At 45.2% G+C, this 21,731-nt stretch overlaps 2 protein-coding genes across 2 annotated transcripts in view; both read left to right on the top strand.

Annotated features, from left to right (window-relative positions):
- The window catches only part of ALDH1A3 (aldehyde dehydrogenase 1 family member A3), a 33,042-nt gene extending 18,316 nt beyond the window's left edge, over nt 1-14,726 (top strand). The window contains exons 8-13 of the mRNA XM_057375283.1: nt 1,211-1,313; nt 2,302-2,486; nt 7,440-7,604; nt 9,153-9,310; nt 10,612-10,686; nt 12,065-14,726. Coding sequence (XP_057231266.1) covers nt 1,211-1,313; nt 2,302-2,486; nt 7,440-7,604; nt 9,153-9,310; nt 10,612-10,686; nt 12,065-12,137 — 759 coding nt within the window. The 3' untranslated portion in view covers nt 12,138-14,726. The remainder of the gene's footprint in view (nt 1-1,210; nt 1,314-2,301; nt 2,487-7,439; nt 7,605-9,152; nt 9,311-10,611; nt 10,687-12,064) is intronic.
- A 1,332-nt stretch (nt 14,727-16,058) lies between these two features.
- The window catches only part of LRRK1 (leucine rich repeat kinase 1), a 70,464-nt gene continuing 64,791 nt past the window's right edge, over nt 16,059-21,731 (top strand). The window contains exons 1-2 of the mRNA XM_057375288.1: nt 16,059-16,150; nt 19,437-19,644. Of these exons, the coding sequence (XP_057231271.1) occupies nt 19,578-19,644 (67 nt within the window). The 5' untranslated portion in view covers nt 16,059-16,150; nt 19,437-19,577. The remainder of the gene's footprint in view (nt 16,151-19,436; nt 19,645-21,731) is intronic.

Raw genomic sequence — 21,731 nt, 5'->3', positions numbered from 1 at the left:
TTCACTGTGAGCTTTTGCTCTCTTGATAGTTGGTCTAATCTCAGAGTTTACTCAGTTACATGCTTCTCTCCAAATCCTAGATCAGAAACTTAGCCCAGATGAGACATCAGCTGTGTGAAAACAATAGAGCTTATAGACTCATCCAGCCCACATGGATCTGTTTGGGTTTTTAATGAAAAAGGAGTATCCAGTGGATTAGTGGCAGAACAAAAATCTCAGCTGTTGGAGCCTGTAGGCAAAAAACTCCTGTAGACACTATGCTTGTCTCCTAATCCATGGGTGTGCAGGAAACACCAAGGGAGACAGATCCTTTGCTAATRCGTGTGTAATTTAGAAGTGTTTTCTTCCCCCTCCACCCATCTGTGAGTTCAGCTGCATCTCTGCAGTATTTGCAGCACAATGCTACTGTTTCTGAGCCAGGAAGTGAAGCTAATTCAAAATATATTTTGACTTAGCTTTTAAGCCCCAGCTTGGGCTCAGTGCCATACTGATCTTAAACTCCACAAGAATTTTCCCATATAGATCTCTTCAGTTATTAACTTACTCCTCTGGCCAGCCAATCTGTGGTAATGCCTCTTGCAAAGCTAGGATGTATCACTTATTTCTGCTGTCTCTAGGCCTAAGCTCTGAGTGACTAGAGATGATCTGTACTCCTAAATTGAGTAGTCATGCTCGAGTTACAAGTGTAAACCATGAGAAATGCAGACCTGTAATTGCTAGTCAGCTTTCCTTGCTCACAGTTCCACTCCAGGGCAACAGTATTTTYAGGCAAAAATAAAGGTAAGGTTTCCATGTGCAAAGGTAAAATATAAGAAAACAGTTATAATATGAGCAAATTCAAATATTACATCACTCTTAAGAAATTAACCTGTCCTAACAACTAAATGTCACAAATAGTTTTAATTCATACTGTTTCTAACAAAATTAGATTACTAAATTCTGAAAGTAGAGTAAATCCTTCCCTTCAGGATACAGATCCTGTAGCTCTCCCACAYAGCCTATCCTTTCAGACCTGCCTAAACCAATCCTTAATTCTGGGGCTGGTTTTGACCCAACACATGACAGCATTGGGAAGCTCAAACCATTTCAGAGTGTTCTCCCTCACCTCTTCCTGATTCAGGTGCTCACCCAGCTCTTCCCCCTTGTTGGAATCACACTTGAGATTTTAAGGGGAAACAACTCATGACCTCTTTGTGTCTTGCTGATACAGGTTGGAAAACTGATCAAAGAAGCTGCTTCTAAAAGCAACCTSAAAAGGGTGACATTAGAACTGGGAGGGAAAAACCCCTGCATTGTGTGTGCAGATGCAGACTGTGAGTATGGGCTGCTGGGTGTTTGTGCTGTAAGAGGCTTGGGGGTGGTGGGGTTTGTGTGTCTCTGCTGTTYTCTGGCAGCTCACAGGGCTGGTGTTTGCCATCACATCCACCCCAAAGGCTGGAGGAAAGCTCTGCCCATGAGCAGGACACAGTTCTGTGTCACTGGACCTCTTCCCCAGCACAGGGATCATTCCCATGGCCCACATTCCCTTCTCTGGGGATGGCTGCAGTTGCAGATGAACCTTGCACTTGTGTGTTTGTGCTGTTTGTGGGCTTTCTCTTTGCTTGGCAGTGCTGCAGAGCCTGAGCCAAGCGCTGGGGAAAGCAGTTTTCTGGAAAGCAGCCCTTCTGCAGGCATTCCTATGACAGGGGAATTGTGTAGGACCTGTTSTAATCCAGCCTTCACCTCTATCCTGGTGGTGTGCAGGGCTCATTTTACAGGTTTCATTGTGAGTTACGTGTAAGTAGTACTGGGAGATATGTGTAACCCTTGACCTCCAAAATATTTGGAAAATCCTATTTGGCTTCAGGAAAATCCTCTCCACTCATTCACACACCAGTTGAAAGGGCCAGCTGCTAATAGTGAGCACTCCAAGGACATGGCCAAAGCCTGTATGCTGCTTKCTGAGCTATCACGACTGAAACTTGTCTTTAAGAACCAATGCATGGTATCAAGGAATCCACATTTGAAACCCCACAGCCAGAAAAATGGATCACTGCCTTCAGTGGGTCCTTGTGGAAGAAAGTATCAGAAGCTGTGGCAAGCTAGACCTCGAGACAAAAGGCAGGAAGGGGGTGGATACAAAAAAAGATCTGGTTCGGGGGCCGTGTGAGGCCCTGTGAGTGCCTTCAATGGGTGTGGACCATTGTCAGCATTTTTAAAARGAGATTTTCCAGAGAAAAAGGGAAAAAAACAAGTCTGGAAACACTGGAATGCTGGAACTGTGCATGTGGTAACACTTTTCCCTCCTGGGCCATCTCGCAGTGGACTTGGCAGTGGAATGTGCCCACCAAGGCGTGTTCTTCAACCAGGGGCAGTGCTGCACGGCCGCCTCCCGCGTCTTTGTGGAGGAGCAGATCTACCCCGAGTTCGTCAAGCGCAGCGTGGAGTTTGCCAAGAAGAGACTGGTTGGAGACCCCTTTGATGCCAGAACTGAACAAGGGCCCCAGGTAACTGTGTGTCTGAGAGCAGTTGTTGTTTGGTTTTTGGTTGTGGTTTTGTTTAATATTTCTTGTGTAAATATTATCCTTACGGATACGGTCCCAGCAGAAGTGCCGAGGGCTGAGTAATGTATCGTGGCTTTATTTTTCCTCTCTATTTTAAATATCAATTAATCACAACTGTTGAAATATTATGTTGTAATTTCTTCAAAAACACAAATGTATTTAATTCAGTTCTTATCCAGCTTTATGGTAGGGGCTGTCTCCCTGGTACAGTAACACAAAGCATGTTGCAGTGAGCCATGGCTCTGCACAGAAGATTGCAGCTAAATGGCTATTCAGYTCCTTGGCTGTGTGGGTGATGACAAGTAGTTAGAGCCCAGAGACTCCTGAGTCCTCACTTTCCCTCTCCTCCTCTGCTGCCTTTCTGATCCTTTGGAGAAGTTTCAGCTGAATTAGGAGGAAGAAACATGCCAAACTGCTGTCAGGACCAGCCTCCTCAGTACATCCAGAGCCTTCCTCTTAGTTTTTCCTTTTGAGGCAATCCGAGTTGTGCTGGAGAGCTCTGGGGGAAGATGATCCTTAGGTCAGATCTTCCAAAAGGCCCACTGTTTGGTACCAAAAATAAAGATTCCCAGAAATCTATAGCCAGGACCTCTTTTGCTCTGTACTGCACTGTGAGTTTTTCTTCCTTGATGCTGTGTGGGATCCCTCAGAGAAGGGGCGGCTCTGAAGAAGTCTGCCTCCCTTTATCTGGATCTGAATCTGCACATGATTCATGCATGGCAAAASCTCATTGCCTGTCCTCATGCATGGGGAATAAGATGATGTACATCCCCTGCTCATGCTGAGGCTACATTTAGCCCTGAAACTTGCCTATATTTCAAACTGCTCAGCACTCAGGAAAATAATCCCATGCTGAGACTTGCTCCAGCAGCAATGAGCTGACCCTCAAACGCTGGCTTCATAAGAACAGCTCCTGAATCCATAGGGAGTGGTGAGTTTTAARGGGTGAAACATTCTGCAGTGATTGGAACATGTAGAACTGGGCTGCTTGTTTCAGTTCCTCCATGTTCCCAGCTCTTGCCAGGCTGTCAGAGCACTGTGGCACAGTCTCATCCTCTGTGGGGATCACTGCTGTGGCTTAMGGGAGACCCTTTGCATACAGAGCTATAATTAAGGGTAACAGTAAGCTGGAACAGCAGTGTCTGGTCAGGTTTTAAATATGGCCCATCTGTCCTTTTTCCCTGCTCTGGCTTACCTGCTACACTTGTAGGAGAGAGAGCACACCCASACACACCTGAACTTCTACATATGCAACTGCCAAAGCCAGGATGGGAAGGTGTCGAGGGAGTGGGAGGAAACTGTAAATCCCAAGGCTTTTATSTGGTTGCCAGTTCAAAGGAACAACCACTTCCTCTGCAGCCATGGTTCCTCACTCCCTGGAGCCTATGTTGTGGGCACATACAGAAACTTCAGCAGAGGAGAGAAATGATGCAGTGTCACAAGGACTTAAAAATACCTCGGAAAGTAGCAAAGATTCACACCTGCCCACAAGTTAGTGTTCAAATTTTTTTTCCCTGTTCCTGAAGTAACCTGCTTGGCTGCGAGGTTTTTTTTTTTTTTTTTTTTTTTTTTTTTTTTTTTATCTTGAACTGCTGGATAAGGGAATAATCACCAGGAAAAATAATTTGTCTTCTTCATCTCTTCCCATCATATGCTTCAGATCCAGCCTGTTGCTTTCATTCTCCTTTTGTGTGAGTCAGGGTGAACATGTACAACAGCAATACAATAATGCTGCATCGATACCATTCTTAGAAGCCAGCAGAGGGAAGGGGTTGGAACCARCCTTTAGGGTGACTGTGGTTGTAGYCCATGCTCTCTTTGGTCCTGCATCAGCTCCACAAGAGCTTGAAGCTGATGTAAGCTAGTCCTGGAAAAGAGGTGYCATGTGTTTGTTCCTACATTGCACTGCATTAGATTGGGGAACTGGCTGATTCAGGTCTAATCCAGCCTTTTTGGAAGTGAGGAAGAAAGRTTTTACTCAGGTCAGTCCCCTGRTGTGGATTACTGTTCACTGGCATGGATGCTGGTGGCATGGCACTGGAGAAAAGACTGTGTCAGCTGCAGTATTGGGTTATGCTGATATAAACTGTACTGCTCTGATTAAAATTAGGTCAGCTTTAAACAGTATTAAATTTAGACAGAAATGAGGCATGCTTCTGATGAGACTTCTCCAAAACTCACATGTGTCTGGCAGTGCTGACTGGCTAGAATTCAAAGGACACCACAAGAAACCTGAGGGGTGATCAGGACTGTTTGAGCAGAGTGCCAGCTTCAGATGCAGACCAAGGGCAGTTTTAACTTTGGATTCCTGGGAGCTGTATCACAGGAAGCAATAAAGTAAATTTGCACAGATGGCAAACTGGTTAACCCATGCATTATACAACTGTGAACAGCAAACTGCATCAGATGAGACTGACATCCTGGGCCACTAGAACAGGGATTAGATTAGAACAAGACTAGTCTAGTTTTGTTATTTTAGAACCCAAATATAGAAATAAAATAAGCACTATTTTATCTATAGAAATAAAATAAGAACTAATTGTGGCACTTATTAGCCAGTAGTTATTTAGCCCAAAGCATATAATTTGATTTACAAGACAGTGAATATTTTCCTTAGACTGTAGACATGCACTTTAGGATTAAAGTGTCAAAATGAAACATGTAAGTAGAAAGGGTTATGTCCAACAGCCTGTTGGATGCAGTTGTGGGCTGTTTTGTAGGGTTACAAACACTAGGTTTGGACATGAAAATAATTCTCCTCATGCTCTTGACTGAAATGAATAAAGAGATGAAGATTTGGGGGTTCCCAGATTTTCAGCATTGCAGTGATCCTTAGAAGCTGCCTTCCCTATTGAATTAAAAGAACAAATAGTAAAATTTGCTGTACCAGATCATGTGTTTTTAATAGAATTTAATGCTTGAACCATAAATAATAGCGGAGTAGGGGACAGAATTTAAACAAGCCTTGCAAGCTCTAGTTACAATGACAAACAGTTCCACCCTTGCATGTCATTTTTACAAATGTTTTCTTTCCCCAGTGTCTTTTCATCTAACTCTAGTTTGCCTTGCAACAAGTTACAGCTGTATAAATATCCTTGTTTTGTTTTCTGTGATGTGAAGTGGATGGACTGGATTGGTCTGGATCGTAGACATGCCAGGATGGAAAGCACTTGCAGATATTTTCAAATTATTTACACTTGGCAACTAAGCAACCAGACAAATAGACAATGTGCATGACACCTGCCAAACTCAGTGTGACACTGTATCCTAGAGGAGGGCACACATGTCCTCGGGCAGTAGCATGAATTAAGTGTGTCCTTGGGTAGCACCTTAACACATGGGAGAATGCAAGCACTCAGAACAAGCTGTCCACATGTGATACACACACATCTGTTTGCCTGGAGATGTGCTGGGCTCTGTTTCCACTGTGCACCAGAAGTACCCCAAGGACACCCTCCTGCAGCTTTGATATTTGTCTAAAAGCATGAAAACTTGGATTGTGTGTGGCCAGGATTAACTAGGGACAGGATATAGTCTGTAATCTGGAGGAGTCAAGTGTGGAACACTCRGTGTAAACAGTCCCAACTGGCAACTGGCCCTCCTGAAATAAAACCAGATGCCTAGGGAGAGGGTTTGGGCCAGGACAAGCATCTGGAGATACCTGGCAATCAGAATAACTCCCCAGCTTCCAGAACACCTTGTAGCAGTGGGTGGAGTCTTGTATTTAATCACATCAATAAATTTGTCGAGTTTTTTGTTAGTTTTACTTTTTAAAAACATCACCATCAGTCTTTCACCATTTCCAGCATGCTGTGATGAGGAGTTTCACCACTTCATTGCACATCATGCCAGGCACCAGGACTGTTTGTTTGCAGTTCTGCAGCCCACTGCTGTATGTGGAGCATGGAAGAAGGATCAGCAGTGATTGSAAGTGCTGTGGGCTTCTGCATCTCTTCCCAGCACAGGACACCCTGTGCTTGTGGAGTACCTGATGTCTCCTCCAAGTCCTGGTGCAGCTTCAGGGTCCTGACACTGGCCTGGACTTTCCCCACCCCTACAGAAATCGCTGGTTAAAGGCTAGTAACTTTAACTGCAGCACTCACTATTTGAGATGACTCCTGATTTAGGTGGGGGTGAGGAGGAGTCAGACAAGGTTGGTAGTTAAAAATGAGGATATGGCTCCTAGAGCAGAGAACCAAAAATGCAGGATTATACCAGTCTCTAAAACCTCTGAAAAGTGGTTCTGATTTTAAAAGCAAGGTTTTGGTGAAGTAATTGTGAAATCACCCCACCAASAGGGCTTATCTTAGAGTCTGTTCGTGTAGTGTTCAGTGTGGAAGGAGATGGATGCAGAACTTGCTGGGGACAGAGAGCTGTGCTGGAGCTGCACATTGCAGCAAAGTTGAGYTGATAGTTGTTATACTCTGGTCCTCCCTCTCTTGTACTGATTCTGTTGCTGGTCCCTTGCTGAGCTGAGGTTGCTACTCCAGCAAAACCCATCTTAGATTGTTCTCACACTGCTACTGAGATAAATCAGTACTTGGAGAAGGTCAGCAAATCCCAGAGCTCGAGTGAGGTGAGCTCTGGGAGCACATATCCAGCTCGTGGAGGAAGGGAAAGTTTGCTGGTTTTGCCACATCTCTCCATGTGGCAGCAAATTATTAGATGAGATTAAACTGTCACATGTCAGTTCACCTTCTGTTTTCTGTGGCTCAGGGCTATGCCCATGTCCTGTCTTTCTCCCTGCCTGACTGCCACATCCTAAAGTGAGCTGCAAACTGACCCAATTTGACAGTGCCCTGAAAACGTGCCCCTGGGCCACATTCCATGACTCCTCTCTGGAACCACAATAATCAACGTGCTCCTGTCTCTTTCTTTTCCTTTTGTGTCTGACAGATTGACCAAAAACAGTTTGATAAAATCCTGGAGCTGATTGAAAGTGGGAAGAAAGAAGGGGCTAAGCTGGAGTGTGGGGGTCTTGCCATTGAAGACAGAGGCCTGTTTATAAAACCCACGGTGTTTTCAGAGGTCACTGACAACATGAGAATTGCCAAAGAAGAGGTACAGTACAAATCACCTCGATAAATGCTGCTTCAGAATAAGAACTAATGGTGATGGGGGAGATTCTGTGGGAATCCTTAATTTTAAATATAAATAACTGACTAGAAATAAGTGACACTGTGGCAGGCTGGAGGAATTTTTTGCCTTGTAATTGCCAGTGACAGTGGATAGTGTATTGTGTGTTCTTGCTTCACTACTTTGTAAAGAAGGAGTTGCTTTATTGCAGAAAGGTGGGGAAAGATCTCAGGGATCTGAAGCTGGTGGGGAACAAAGGAATAGCCAATGAGGTTCTCTGAAGTAGCCTTAGCATCTGAAACAATCCCAGATTCCATTCTCATGGCAAAATCCCCTGAGACTGACTATTTCTTTCCTATATGAAAACATGGTCAAAGCCAGCAAAGTGCAAACTGAATACTCTGGCTTTCATTATTCATGTGCAGAAATGTTGAACAAGCTGCATATGATTAGATCCTGTGATATTCCTTTGAAATAGAAGTTAATCTACTTTTCATCATGTTCCCTAATGGAAAATAAGTAGTTGCCAAAGTCTAACTGGCATTTGTAGTTTATAGTTTAGCCTAGTGCTTTTTATGGGGCTGCTTGCTGTTCACTCCTGGCAAGATGTTTAAATGTCTCAGATCTGCCACAGAATCTCTAAGGAGCCTGGGAAAGATATCAGTCAGTCAGGGCATGAGTTACACACTAAAAATAGAGGGGGAAAGGGCTGAAAATCCCATGACAGGCCTTTTCTTAATGAACTCACTCCAAATCCCAAGCCATGATTCACGAAGCTTATCCAGTTTCATTCATTGGCACTTTTGTTGAAAACATTCATCCTTTGCCTAGGATTGAGGCTCCACTTAAGTACCTGGATATCCCAAAACAAAGACATTTAGAAACCCTTGTAGGAGCCTAAAAGTGGTGCAAATGTGTCTGTGTCTCACCTTGAATGGGCTTTACTGTGCTGTGAGACCCTGCGGACCAAAAAAGGGCTCCACCTTTGATACTGTACCGGATGAGAGACTCCATCCCAAAATTTGGGAAGCCTTCTATGTGCCTGTTGCCTTTCCACTGGCAACCTGGGAAGCCAAATTTGTGGTCAAACACAGATGTGGTAAATGCATTGCATGCAAATAAAATACACACAGTGACAAAATCAGGGTTAAAACCAAGGAAGAAAACTTGCAGTCCTTGAAATAAATTAATTCTTACTTGAGTACACTCAGCTTCAGAGTTCAAAAGGAGAGTTGTAAATGGAGTAAAGATGAATCATTTGTAACTTGTCCAGATCCAAATCTGCTTATTTTGATTATTATAGATGATCCATTAGTTGTTGGATCTTAACATGTATTAACTACTACAGCACATCACTGTGCTTCCTTTGAACTTTAATTGGTAATTTTTAAGGCATTCTATCAGTGACCCCTAGAAGGCTAAGATACAACTTTTTAAACATATGATCCAAACAGAGCATCTGATTCCAATTACTCCAAAATTACCATGATTAGCAAATGCTTTCCTGTACTAAGGTTTAATTGATATGTGCAGATTTTTGGGCCAGTTCAGCCAATTATGAAGTTCAAGAGCATAGAAGAGGTGATAAGAAGAGCCAACAGCACGGAGTACGGACTCACGGCGGCGGTGTTCACCAAGAACCTGGACAGAGCCTTAACCCTGGCTTCAGCTCTGCAGTCAGGAACGGTCTGGTGAGCAGGCTGGGAACTGAGCATGGGCTGGGGCTTTGTTTCCTGGGAGGGGAGAGAGATTTAGGACTTGCAATCATGTAGGTAAGAGCATGGTGCTAAAAACGTTGTGGGCTCCATCTCTGTATGCGCCGTGCATTTAAGAATTGGACTTCATGATCTTTGTGGGTTCCTCCCACCTCAGACTATCTGTGATTCTCTACATGCTGGAAGCAAGATGTGTCAGTAGTCTGCCTAATTCTTGATATTCTGCTTAGAAGCAACATCCACCCCTCAAAATAAGGTGGTGAAGCCCAGACAGTGTGTTGAGAAATAAAATGTTTCTTCCTTCAGTTGAGGTATTTCTTCATCAGGGTCTTAGTAAGTTCCATCAGATGTGACGCCTTCCAAAACCCTGTATGTAGCAAAAAAAGCAATTTCTCATGATCTTTAGACACCACCAGGTGGGACTTTGCTGCACAAGCCACTGTGGACGGTAGATGGCAACACACCACTGTCACAAAGAAAAGCAGCTATTTTTGCTTACAAAATTTCTTATTTCATATTAGAATCGTTTTAAAGATGGAATCCTGGTTTTTTTTTCCTACTCAAGACAGCAAGTTSATCTGGTGTCTGATTCTGATGCATACAGTGGATTAATTTCAAGAGTTGGCACCAGAAGAATCTGCCTCAAATATTTACATTAAAATGGGATGTTGGGCTTTGACCATGTGCTGAACACACATGGAGATGCAGATTTACAGCACAAGCCATGCCTGTGCTCTATGACCTTCAGACATTTGATCTTACTGAGATGCTGAGGAAGTGCAAAGCTGCATCAGCTTTTTCTACCATGTGTCCATAGAAATGGGCCTAGTGCTTTGCTTTTACTGTGACACAACTGTCTGATACAGTCCAAATGTTTTCTGTACCTGCAAGCAGATGCTGGGGCCTGGTTGTGAGAGTTTAGACAGCTTTCTGAGTAAACATGTTCATTTCAGAATGTACTTAATAAATTAGGGAATAGGTTGGACTATTTATTTTAGTCATGATTGAACAGGGGCATAAATTCCAGCTTAAGCATGAATGTCTTTGCCATTAGAGGACATGAAGTGAGATGTAGGTCAGACTGAGAACTACTCAGATGTTTTCTGTTTCTGCAGCAAAAGGAGATTTTATTGCTAAAATCTGATTTCTCAAGTAACTGAATTCTATAAAAGAGAAAACGGAGAGATTCCAGCCTTTTCTTGTATTGTTGCTGTTGTCATCATGTTGGTTCTCTTTGGGATTGAATTGTCTTTCTAAAATTGATGTTTTTATTGTAGGATCAACTGTTACAATGCGCTCTATGCACAGGCTCCTTTTGGTGGCTTTAAAATGTCAGGCAATGGCAGAGAACTGTAAGTTTTGCTCAATATTTTGTTTCTGTGTGGGTGGTGAATGCAATAACATTTGTGACTGTGAAAACACTGTTGAATTTGCTTTTAAAGTTTAATCAGGCTTGCAGCATGCTGCACAGGGAGGTGCTAAGCCAGTAGAGCGTGGATGTAAAGCACTCCTTTAGGAGTACCTTCATCTGCTTTATGAGCTTTTAATAGCTCCAGTTCAGTCAAGTCCAGTTGGAAGCATTTTTCCATACTAGTTAGATTTTTAGATGAAGGGAGAAGCATGGCAGCATGGYTGGGGACACTGGTATCCACTCCAAACCTGCCCCATCTTTCTATGGMAGTGTCTGTGCCTCCCTTGGGTGCTGTGTCATTGCTCCTTGTTGGACCTCTTCTASTGGGAAGGAATGATATCCCAAATCATTCTACATCTTTCCCTTCCAAGCTTGCTGCTAATTTACAGAAGAGCCCTCTGTCCCTCGCCTGGCCTGTTGCTATGAGGCTACCAGACATTTCAGCTCTAAATAGTTACTAAAGCTGAATTTTTTTAAGCCAAGGTCACCCCATGAGTTAGATGTAGAGCTGAGACATTGTTTTAAATCTCAGTTTTCTTCTTGTATATGAGAGAGACTWTCTTAGACCATTCAGCAGACTCCTCAGTGGAGCCTAACACACCTTTTCTGTCACAAGCCCGATTTAATTCCAGAAACCATTTCTAGTAAATGTTCTGGTGCTTCTACTGCTCCAAGACATTCAGATGCCTCRCTTGCTAAGCACAGCAAATAAATGAATCCTCAAATGGTAGACAGATACAKATAGAGACCTTATGGTTTGCTTTGCCTGACTGCCTAGCTAATTAAAGGATGTCAGAGGTTTATCCCATGGGCAAGGTATGGGAATAGAGTCAGTTACCACCAACCAAAACATAATGCAGTGGTGGGCTCTCTCATCACTATGCACATCTGGAGCAACTGTGCCCTCCTGATGACATGGTATGTTGTAGGTAGAAGCTTTCTTTTGGTGAAAAATTAATTGCTGTCTTCTAAGTACCAATAACTGTGTATGTGGCTGTCTCTTGGGTGGCTTCTCAGAGCAGCACTCAGTTTTCACTTGGCAGAGTCACAAAGGTCATCKTGTGGCTTACTGTGACCAAAGCATTCCATGTTTCTTTCACAACAGGGTGTAATTGTATGCACTTAAGTGCATGTACTYGGTGGTTATTAGAAGTGGTAGGACAAATCAAAAGCTGGTGTGAGTTGATTCGGATCTGGTTTTAATGCCCTGATGCCACCTACAGCAGCTGTTAAAATGCACATTTACAACTCTCTTCTCTCAGGGAAAGACACGTTAACATGCCACAATTGTTTGTCCCTTTCCTCCTCTTCTTTTGCAGTGGTGAATATGCTTTGGCAGAATATACCGAAGTGAAAACAGTCACCATTAAACTCTCCCAGAAGAGTCCATGAAAACAGGAGGCCTAAAATGCTGACACTCTGAATGTGACACCTGGGGGACGTGTTCAGAGCAAGGGGGAGGGGAGGGGTAGGAAGGAAAATGGAAATACCTGTCTTTATTCCTCTAGTAACACTGAATCAGCTGGACTCCATTTTGTCAACTGGCTCTTCAAAAACTGATTTACCTGACCCTACTGGCAGTACACACTCGTACTGTACAAGTCCCTGGCTGTACATCTGCCTGCTCCCTGTGACTGAAAGGCTGCTCAGTCACAGTGTTGGCAGGACATCTGCTTCCAAACTTTACCCCTGAAGGATGTGGACATCACTGGCGTGTTAGAGAGACTGCTGGTACCATCACTGGTGCTGGCAAATACCTTCAGAGGCACTTGGGCTTCTCTTGGCATAGATGGAGTCGAGCAGTAGGGTTAGAATAACTTGCCTGGAGTTGGTGGAGTTTGTGTGAAGATTGCAGCTGGAGTTTGGAGTGGGAGTGCAAGCTTTCATGGAAGGATCTGTAAGGAAATTCTCTTTGAAAGARTTATCTTGGTCTCTCTAATGATATGTGCATTCTCCATACTGGTGATATTCTAGCCCTGAATGAGATTTGTGGGAGTTTCCTGGAGGACTCCTTTGGGGCCAGTATTTCACCCAACAGAGCCAGACTTCCAAGTKTCCTCGGAGCCTGATGTTTGGGTGTGCACACACTACACATGCTGCAAAGGCAAGTTCCTGACTTGCTGACCCTTTTGGCTCCCAGTGAGTCACAGTTGTATCTCAAACCTTCACTATAGCACTTTTCTCGAGAGGATTTTGCACTGTACTTACCATGGTGACACCGAGTTGGATGTGAGCATGTAGCATGGTAGATACCCTGCAGAAAACACCCCACACCAGTCCTTCTAATCTGGGGGWGGGAGCAGAAGAGCTGCAGGAAACTGTTCTGCTCTCTCTTTCTCTGCAACTTTCAGGCTTTGTGAACATCTCTTTGTTTTTTGAGCCAGGGCTTTTATKATTAAGCTCTTCTCACTGCTTTTTCATCCTGTAAGAATGTAGATGAAAATGCATTTCTTGAAGTTCAGTATGGAGAGGGAGGTGCTACCAAGCACCCCCTGAGTGCTAAAGAGGAGGGTGTACAAGCCAGTTACCATGGGATCAGCTATGGCTCGAYTTCGGTGTGGCAGCAGCTTCCCAGTCATTGTCCTTGTGAGTGCTGTCATCTTGTGGCCAGCACAGAGCTGATCCTTCACTGAAAAAACAACTGCCTTGGATTGTCCCCTGCTCACAGCTGTCTATGGACTGGCTGTCACACCAAATTCATGCCTTAGTACCTCCTGCAGGAACTTCTTTGCATGCCCAGACATGATTATGAGATTAATTGTTATGAGATTAATGACAAGCCACATGCTGTCTTCAGTTCCTGGGWTCACTGCTTTYCCTCCTCCTCTCCTCCTGACTCTGCTGGAGAGCCCTGGCAAAGGCACAGCSAGTCCCCCGTCTGCAGGAGCTGTGAGTGTGCAGGAGTTAGTGGTGACAGCTCGTTAGGAAGTTCAGTTGATCCCTCTGGGGTTGTCCTCTGAGAACAAACCCACCGAGGTTCCTTATGGCTTAGCAGCAGATCTCCAGGGAGCACTGATAAGGATTGCTGCTCCAGATGTCAGAGCTTGAAGCAGAAATGCAGGTCTAACCTCTCTTCTCTGCTGCAAGCCAGGATTTAAAAGTTACCTTCCTTTGCTCACAGATAGGCTCAGACAGCAACAAATTCTGTTGCATGAGAGGAGCTTTTTTTGGAGGAGGAAGGAAGGTGGGTGGCGATAAGTAAGGAAAAAGTTTGCATGAGCCTAAACTTCCTTATTAGTTGGTGAATGTTGAAATTGCACTTCAACACCACTTCACTTCTGACATGACATACCTCCAACAGTGTAACTAGGTGCCTGTCCTCCCCTGGGGTGCGAGACAGGTAAATCTCCCCATCCAGTGATGAAAATGTCCTCTCTTCCCCATGAAAGGCCAAATGGGATCATTGTAAATAAGTTTCTATTTTTGTAAGACACATAAGAGTGCAAACATCTTCTCAGACAAACATTTTACTCTTGCCCACCTGAGGGTTTTCTTGGGCTGCAGCCAAACAGTAGGGAGGTGAGGCAAACAGTAAAAGGCTGGTTATCTTGATGTATCTCTGTATTTTTGATAAACAGTGGTGGAAACTRAAATAATCTGAAATTCTTAAAGTCCTACTCTTCTGGCTTTATATATATGATATATATTTCACTTTTTTCCCCCTTATCAAGTTTTCAAAAGGTCAACWTATCTCTTATTGTATAAATCAGGGTTTGACTCTACACACTGAATTTTCTAAGTTATATAACACTAGACACTAACTTTAAAATAACCCCTTAGAGGGTATATATATTCTTCCATTGCACAGTAAGGCTTTCATGAAATACTAGTTGGTTTTTTTAAAGAAAAGAACTATATTTATAAATTAGGATGCAGTTAATCTAATGTATTTTTATAGCTAAAGGTACATGAAAATGCTATGTTTAAACCTCATGTATATATTTAGACTATGGATATCTTTGTTRTAATAGTTCTTGTTCCTAATAAATGTTTAACTTTGTGAAAGAGGTGTGTCTGAGGATTCACTATCTCACTGGGGGACTGTGAGGGAATCTGCACTGGGATTAATTTCTGCAATTTGGAAAGAATTAGCCCATTTTAAAAGAATAAAGTGCTAAGTGTGGTCAGTGCTCTCCACAGAAAAACTTGAGTTGTGCCATTTACCATAAGCAGAGGGAGGAGAGCAGAGCTGCAGCTGGCAGGGGCAAGCACGAAGTTGGATGGATCCGTTTTTCCTTCTGAGGTGAGTCACAAAAAGAAGTGTTTSAAGACACCGTGGCTCATGCAGCCAGATGGAGCTTCCTGCCGTGGTCTGGCTGCTGCTTAAACCCCTGAGACACATCCACATCTACTAGAATGGCTCCACTGAATGTGTTCCCAGTCCTGTTTTATTTCTCTCATTTGTTCTTGCAGAGCGAGAACATTCCATTGTCTTTTAACTCTCTTCCCATCTGATGTGTGAAAAATTCCTATCGGCTCCCTACACAGGCCAAGCCAAACTCCTTGAATTTTCCACTCGCTAACAGTATCACTCACAAGCTTTCAGACTCCAGAAAAGGGAAGGTGGAAGATACAAAAGCATTACTGTGAGTGACATAATCAATGGAGACATAAGGAAGAGTGGGATGAGATTTGGGCAGGGAAAAAAAGGGGAATATTATCTTGAATATGTGGGTAARTTATTGCCAGAGGAAATTAGAGGCTCTATCATAATAAAGGAAAAAGTTATTTTAATGTGTTTTCAAACAATTGTGCCAAAAAAGGTGTAAGAAAGGTCTGGGTAAGAGAAGGGCTGTGCAGCATAAAAGGATTGCCTGAGTAAGAGGTGGAAAGGGTGCTAAAAACAGATAACATTGTTYAGCTGTTGTAATATCGAAAGAAAATGCTATTGGAACGTTCTTTCTATCTATGTCTGCAGCTGGATGCAGATTGATGGGGACCTGAACACAGGCAGAAGTGCCAGTGAGACCCTTTTATGTCTCTATAATCATCCAAAGAAGCACCCAGGCAAATCTCAGGCTGCTGCAACCTTTCTGAGAACACMTGTGGCTTTTTTCATCCTCAAGTGACCATCAGTGACACATGGCTAGGTACAGACCAGGGAAAGAAAATATCGTCCGTGTTTAATTTACGAACTCACTATGAATAGCAAAGCAAAAGACTTTTTGCAGAAATGTTCTCTCCTTAGTTGGTCCGGCGGGTGTGGGAAATGGAGCAATGCCAGGCTYGTCAGAGACTCCCGGAGAGGAACGGGTCAGTGCTGGGGAAGGACTGMGCACAGCGACATCTGACTCCTTCCGAAGAGAGGGGGCAACCTCGCCCTGCTCCTCCAGCCAGGGCCAAACTCGCCGCGGTCCGGCCAAGCAGCAACTTTGAAAGTCGGAGCTCTGTGGGCGCTGCCGCGGGTAAGGCCGGGCCCTGCCGGGAGGGACCACGGGCACCGCTGCCGGAGGGGTCCTGCTCCAGCCACCGCCACTCCCACGCTGGCTTTTCCTAAAAAACTCCAACCCGCAGAGTCTGAGGGGCTGCACCGGGGGCGGGCGGGCGCGGGGGTTGGGGCTGGAGGAGGAATTCCATCATCATCCTCCTCCTCAGGGCCAGGCGARGGGCCGTGCCGGGGACTCGCCCTTGGCCGCCGGGCCGGGGGCCGGAGGAGGAGCCGCTGTCCCGCTCCCTTTCCTGCCGCCCTCCCTCCCTCCSTCCGCCTCCCGGGCCGCGGAGCGAGGCGTGCGGGCGGCGCCGGAGGAGGAGGCGGCAGCGCCGGGAGCGCCGGCCCGGGACACGGGAGGTACCGTGGCTTTGCTGCCGCTTCCCGGGCACTGCCCCGCCGCCAGCGGAGTCCGTGTGGGGACTCGCCGGGGAGTTTCAGGTGGAGAACGAGGGGRAAAACGCGGTTTTTGTAAAAGAAAATGAAAGTTGGGAGGGAACTTTGCGGGCTGAGCGCGGCCGCCCCGCCCGGCGGGTTCGGGGAGCAGCGGGGCTCGTTCTGAGGGGACGCTCCAGCCCGGCTGCTGCAAAGCGTCTGGGAGAGTTTGTGAGCCCCAAATCGGGCTGGAGCGCCTGGTGTCCTGGGACAGGAGGGTGCTTGGTGCTCGCTGCTCACCCCGGGAGGAATGGTGCGGGTCCCGGCGGGCAGGGAGACCCTGGGCCGCCGCTTCAGCCTGGCTTCGCTGTGGCAGCAGCGGGAGAGCYCTGCCCGTGGTCCCCGGGCCGCTCTGATCCGTGGTGATGCCCGGCCCCAGGTGGGATTGATTGTCAGAAACAACAGGTGCTTTGAGCAAAGAACTGAAGTTTTGGCGGTTTTTTTTTTTTTTTTTTTCTTTTTGTTTTTTTTTTTTTGTTTTTTTTTTGTTCTTTTTGTTTTGTTTTGGTTTGTTTTGTTTTTTGTGAATTGGGAAGCGGTTTCGGGCAAACCATGATGTTTCTGGGGTCCAGGCTGCTTTTAGGCAGAGTACCCACAGTAAGGCTGGACGGGCTGGTGAAGCAGAGGGAGGTGATGGTTCAGGTACGGCGAGATACCAGGTGTCAGGACTGGGAATGTTTGAAATGGGATGTAAATCCTATCTACACGTGTTCAGGTGTGTTTTGCATGATCCATCTCCTTCTGAAGGAGATTCTGCAGAGCACACACACTCCCTAAATCAAATCCACACGTGGTGTTTGCACGTGTTACAGTTGTGTGCACCTTGCTCAAGGTAAAGCTCTGTAGGGTTTTTTACATTATATATACAAAGATCCTGAAATACGGAAATCCTGCTCCCATGGGCGCTGTGTCGTACTAATACACATGGCTACAGCATTCAGTTACTTGTAGTTAAAGGGAACTGATTATCAAAACCACACCACTGTTTTTCCTAAAAGTTATTTTTCCTTTCACKTGATATGAGGAAAGTTTCAGCCTGGGGAATATGCTGAGTAAAGAGCTGAAAATCAKCAGTGGGATGGTTTTCAAGCCCCAGTGGTCTACGCTGACCCCCGCTCAGTGTTTTCTGTGCAGTTGTTGTGGGTGCACGTGGTTTGTCCGCATCTCAGAGGAAGGAGATGCCTCAGAAACCATTGTTTGCTGCAGAGCTGGTGGGTCAGAGGGTGCATGGGAAAGTGTTTGCTCTCCCTRGAGCTGCTCAGGGCACAGCAGAGGCAGCTGCTGGAAGCATCACCTTCCCTCCATTGTCAGAGAGAACAGCCTGGACTGCTYTGGGGAGGTGTGAGAGCCTCCCTGACACCTCTGCCTGGCTGTCCTGCCCGTGGCATGAGGGATGTGTGGTGCCAGCACAGCAGCTCCTCCTGCCAGTGTTCTCAAGGGGAGCTCAGACCAGGAGAGAAGCTGACTCTGCTGGGAACGTGGCATGATCCAGGGCAGAATTCAGTCCTCCACCAGCACAGCCCAGTTCACCAGTTTGTGGGCTTGGATCTGGGATTAGGGATCACCTCCATCTCAGCCTCCTGCAGCACCCAGTGCCCAAACTGGGCACAGGGATGTGAGTCTCTGCTGCTGCTGCCAGGCACCACAACATCAGGGTCAGCAGAAGATGAGTGCACCKAAAATTCAAATATTTGCCTAGAAGCAGCTGAAGTAGGATGCAGTGATTTTTATTTAATCTTGTTGGCTGGTAGTTAAAACCCAGTGTAAGGAGGGAGGAGCAGAAAGCTTCCTGGGTAGAGGTGATGGAATTTTATATTCCCCTTGGCCTTTGATCCCAGCGCAGGAAGCCAGCTCTGCTCAGGGAGAGTTAGGGATGATCTGGGGCCTTGCTGGCTGGTTATGAGCTCTGCTGAGCTAGAGCCTCAAATCAAAACTTCAGCATCACACACCAGACATGAGAAGAACAAGTACGAGTCAGTTGAGGGGCATCATGTTACGAACGAGAGGCGTTTACTGACTGAAACTGAAAGCAGAAAATGAAGGAGCTCTGATGGTGGTTGGACACACTCCGTAAATCCTCCCATAGTTTTTAACCTCTGTGTGAAGAGGTTAAAGGGTGGGTATGCAGCTGTGAAAAGYGAAGGAGTTGGAAATGCCTTGGGAGACTGAGCTGTGCAGTTTTCTGCTGCCTGTTATACTAGGCAGTTCACAAGAAGACAACCTTTAATATCTCCTAAGGGCCTGATTTGCCTCCCTGAATGTGTTTGAAAAATACTGATGTATCCAGGGTCAGAAARTTCTCTAAAAGCACTGGGCAGAAGGGACAGGAGCTGGTTTGTTCCTCTTCATCCTCTTCTCTTTCCTACAGAGGATTATCTCAGTAACCATATCAGTGTTTTTCGGTTTCTTGCAGCATTACAAGAGCTGCAGTTGTCTTTGTGGATGGGGAAGGATTTGAGGTTGCATTTAGGATTTTTCCAGCTGCGCTGCAGGGTTTCAGTGCTCTGCCCTTACACCAGCTCGTGGAGAATCTGAAACTGCAGCTGTGACYCCTGCCCACCCCTGTGTCCTCTGCCCAAAGACTGGGCAGCTTTGGTGGTGAATAATGAGGAACATTATCTTTCTGTCGTGCAGAAATTGTTAGTCCCCTCTGTTAATTCACATTATGTTCTCATCAAAGCTGTTATGAAAATAGTTGTATTTATGGGATGATAAGTGCATTTCTGCATTTAACCTTTAGACAGCTGTGTCAAGAGTGGAGAGGAATAAACAACTCACAATTTCTATAGCAGARCGATTAATTTGTTCTGTTGTTTGTTTTTAAACAGAATAAATGGTGTTTCTTCAGGATGGTGCTCRCTAGCAGCCTCTGCACTCACGTGATGAGGATCACCCAGCTTTGACAGCCCTGCTCAGTCCGAAGAGCTGTGGAAAGTTTGTCTGTGGGACCTTCACAACTGCGACCCAGAATGTACTGGTGTGTGGGAACTGAGGAATCCGCTGTTTGCAGGGAGAGCAACATGGATCCACAAAATGGTAAATAAGAGGATTTACTTCTTTCCTGTTCAGATCGGGAGCAAAAGGTTCTAAAGGAACTCAGCACCCAGCTGCTGCTGGGCTTTGATGAAATTTAGTGATGTGAAAGTTTTTTGAGCCCTAATATTTGAAAACTTGGAGTCTAGAACAAGGAATTTTACATTTAGGGAGAGTGATGTTGAACTRCTGAGGCGGTAAGAATAGCACTCCCCTGAAGATGGATGTTCTCCAAAGGCCTACGGAATTAGTCAATACATGWATCGCGTCTCACCAGTTCCTAAATATGTTTTACAAGATCTGTGCTTTTTCAGCGTGTGAATGCAAATATGTTCCCAGTCACTGATGCAATGGGTATTCAGGGTAAGAAAGCTGCTAAAATCAGAGCATYGCTTCTCAGCCTGAACAGATATTAACCTGCTCCAGTTTTGCTGTCAGCTCCGATTCACTGGCTCGCAGTGATTTAATGTTGGGCTAGATTAGAAGGTTTGTGTTTATGTAATAAAGAAATTCCCCTTTCGGAAGGGACATATGCTTCAGGTTGCTTCCTGTGAATTTTTTTTTTTCCCTGAGCAGCCAAATTATTTTTGGATGGTTTCTCTCGCTGCAACCCTCAGCTCCCAGGCACTGCTGCGTTTCTCTGAGTCAAACCCCAGTTATGTTTCTGCAGCAAGAAATAGCCTCCTGCTCTTGTGTAACGGTGTTCCCCCCTTGCAGCAAGTGCTTCATTAGGAGGCAGCATCTGCGTTTGAAGTGTGGGAAGAAGGTGTGTTTGACGCTTTGTAGTGAGTAAGCAGGCTTCAGCAGAAGCTAATGTTTTTGCAGCCTTATTTTGGATTTTATCAGCAACTATGAAGCAAAACCTGATAGTTTATTCAGAGGCCTCCTTGTCTTGTTTGAAGACGTTTCTCACCAGCGTCACAGGGAGCTCTGGGAACTCTTTTCTTTCTCCGTACGTATTCTGCCTGTTCTGTGATACTGATTTTTCGGTTTGCCTTTGCTTTTGGTAATTAGCATTGTGCCTTTCTGTAGCACTTGTTATTGAATTTTCTCAAAATTCTTAAATTCTATCTTCTGAGTTTCTCTCTGGAAGAAATTATCTCCAGTTGAGTACTAAGCTATAAACCATGAGAAGAATTTTAATCTGTGCTAACGGTTTGCAACTGTTCCGAATTGCTAAATTTTTGTTCTGCAGTAGTGATCTGACAAGTTTCCTTGCTGYTTAAAGCTACAGTAAATAAATGATTGTAGGAGTGAATAATGAAGTGAAAAGTGGAATAGTTATATTTTCTACATTTTGAGTTCAGTTCTTTTTCTGAATACTTTATTACTCGTGGCTGATATGTGATTATATTCAGTTAAACTAGTTAACTGGATGCGTGCAAATCTCAGTGGTAGACTCTTCTGTATGGATATATCTGGGTTGTATTAAAACAGCCTACAGTGCTGGGAAACTGGCAAAGGGATCCTTGAAAAGCTTAAGATCCCTGTACAAGGCACCACTGTAGCATTGCCCTGGTGGATTTGTTCTTTATAAGGGTATTGAACATGCTTAAACTCATTGTTATTTCAGGATTGTTTGSGTCCTGCCAAGAGTGATTGCCATTAGCTGCCTGCTCCCCTCCCTCATGAGCTGTCCTTGTTCTGTTTTGGGATCCCGTTACAGGGACAGGGCAGGAGCACGGTGACTCATTCAGCCTCCACATGTGAACCCATTGTTTACCAGCCTTTAGGAACAATGTGGATGCAGCCTCCTGTTCCCATTCACCGGGAACTGCTGGGAAGGGGAGTGAGCTCCCGGATCATTCCTTTGATGCCGACAACCTCATTAGTGCTCAGAGCTTGGAGTCTTTTCTTTCGGGCAGCATGTGGCTGTGGGGGGTTTAACCAGCAGCCAGGGGCTCCGGGATGGGCTGCTTGGATCGGGGGCTGGAGGCACCTTGCAGTGGGTCCCTGTGCACTTCCATTATCTGAAACCTTAGGACTTTTTACGGTTTTTTTTTCCCTGACAGCTATGAAGCCCTGGCCAGTTGTATGTGGGGAAAAGGTTTGCAACRTCCTTGGTAGTCAGAAAATGTAACAGAGAATGC

The sequence above is a fragment of the Malurus melanocephalus genome, unplaced genomic scaffold (genome assembly GCF_030028575.1).
Source record: "Malurus melanocephalus ecotype Western Australia unplaced genomic scaffold, MMel_1.1 scaffold_244, whole genome shotgun sequence".
NCBI lineage: Eukaryota > Metazoa > Chordata > Aves > Passeriformes > Maluridae > Malurus > Malurus melanocephalus.
The sequence above is the reverse complement of the archived record's forward strand: the minus strand, read 5'-3'. Positions and strand labels throughout refer to the sequence as shown.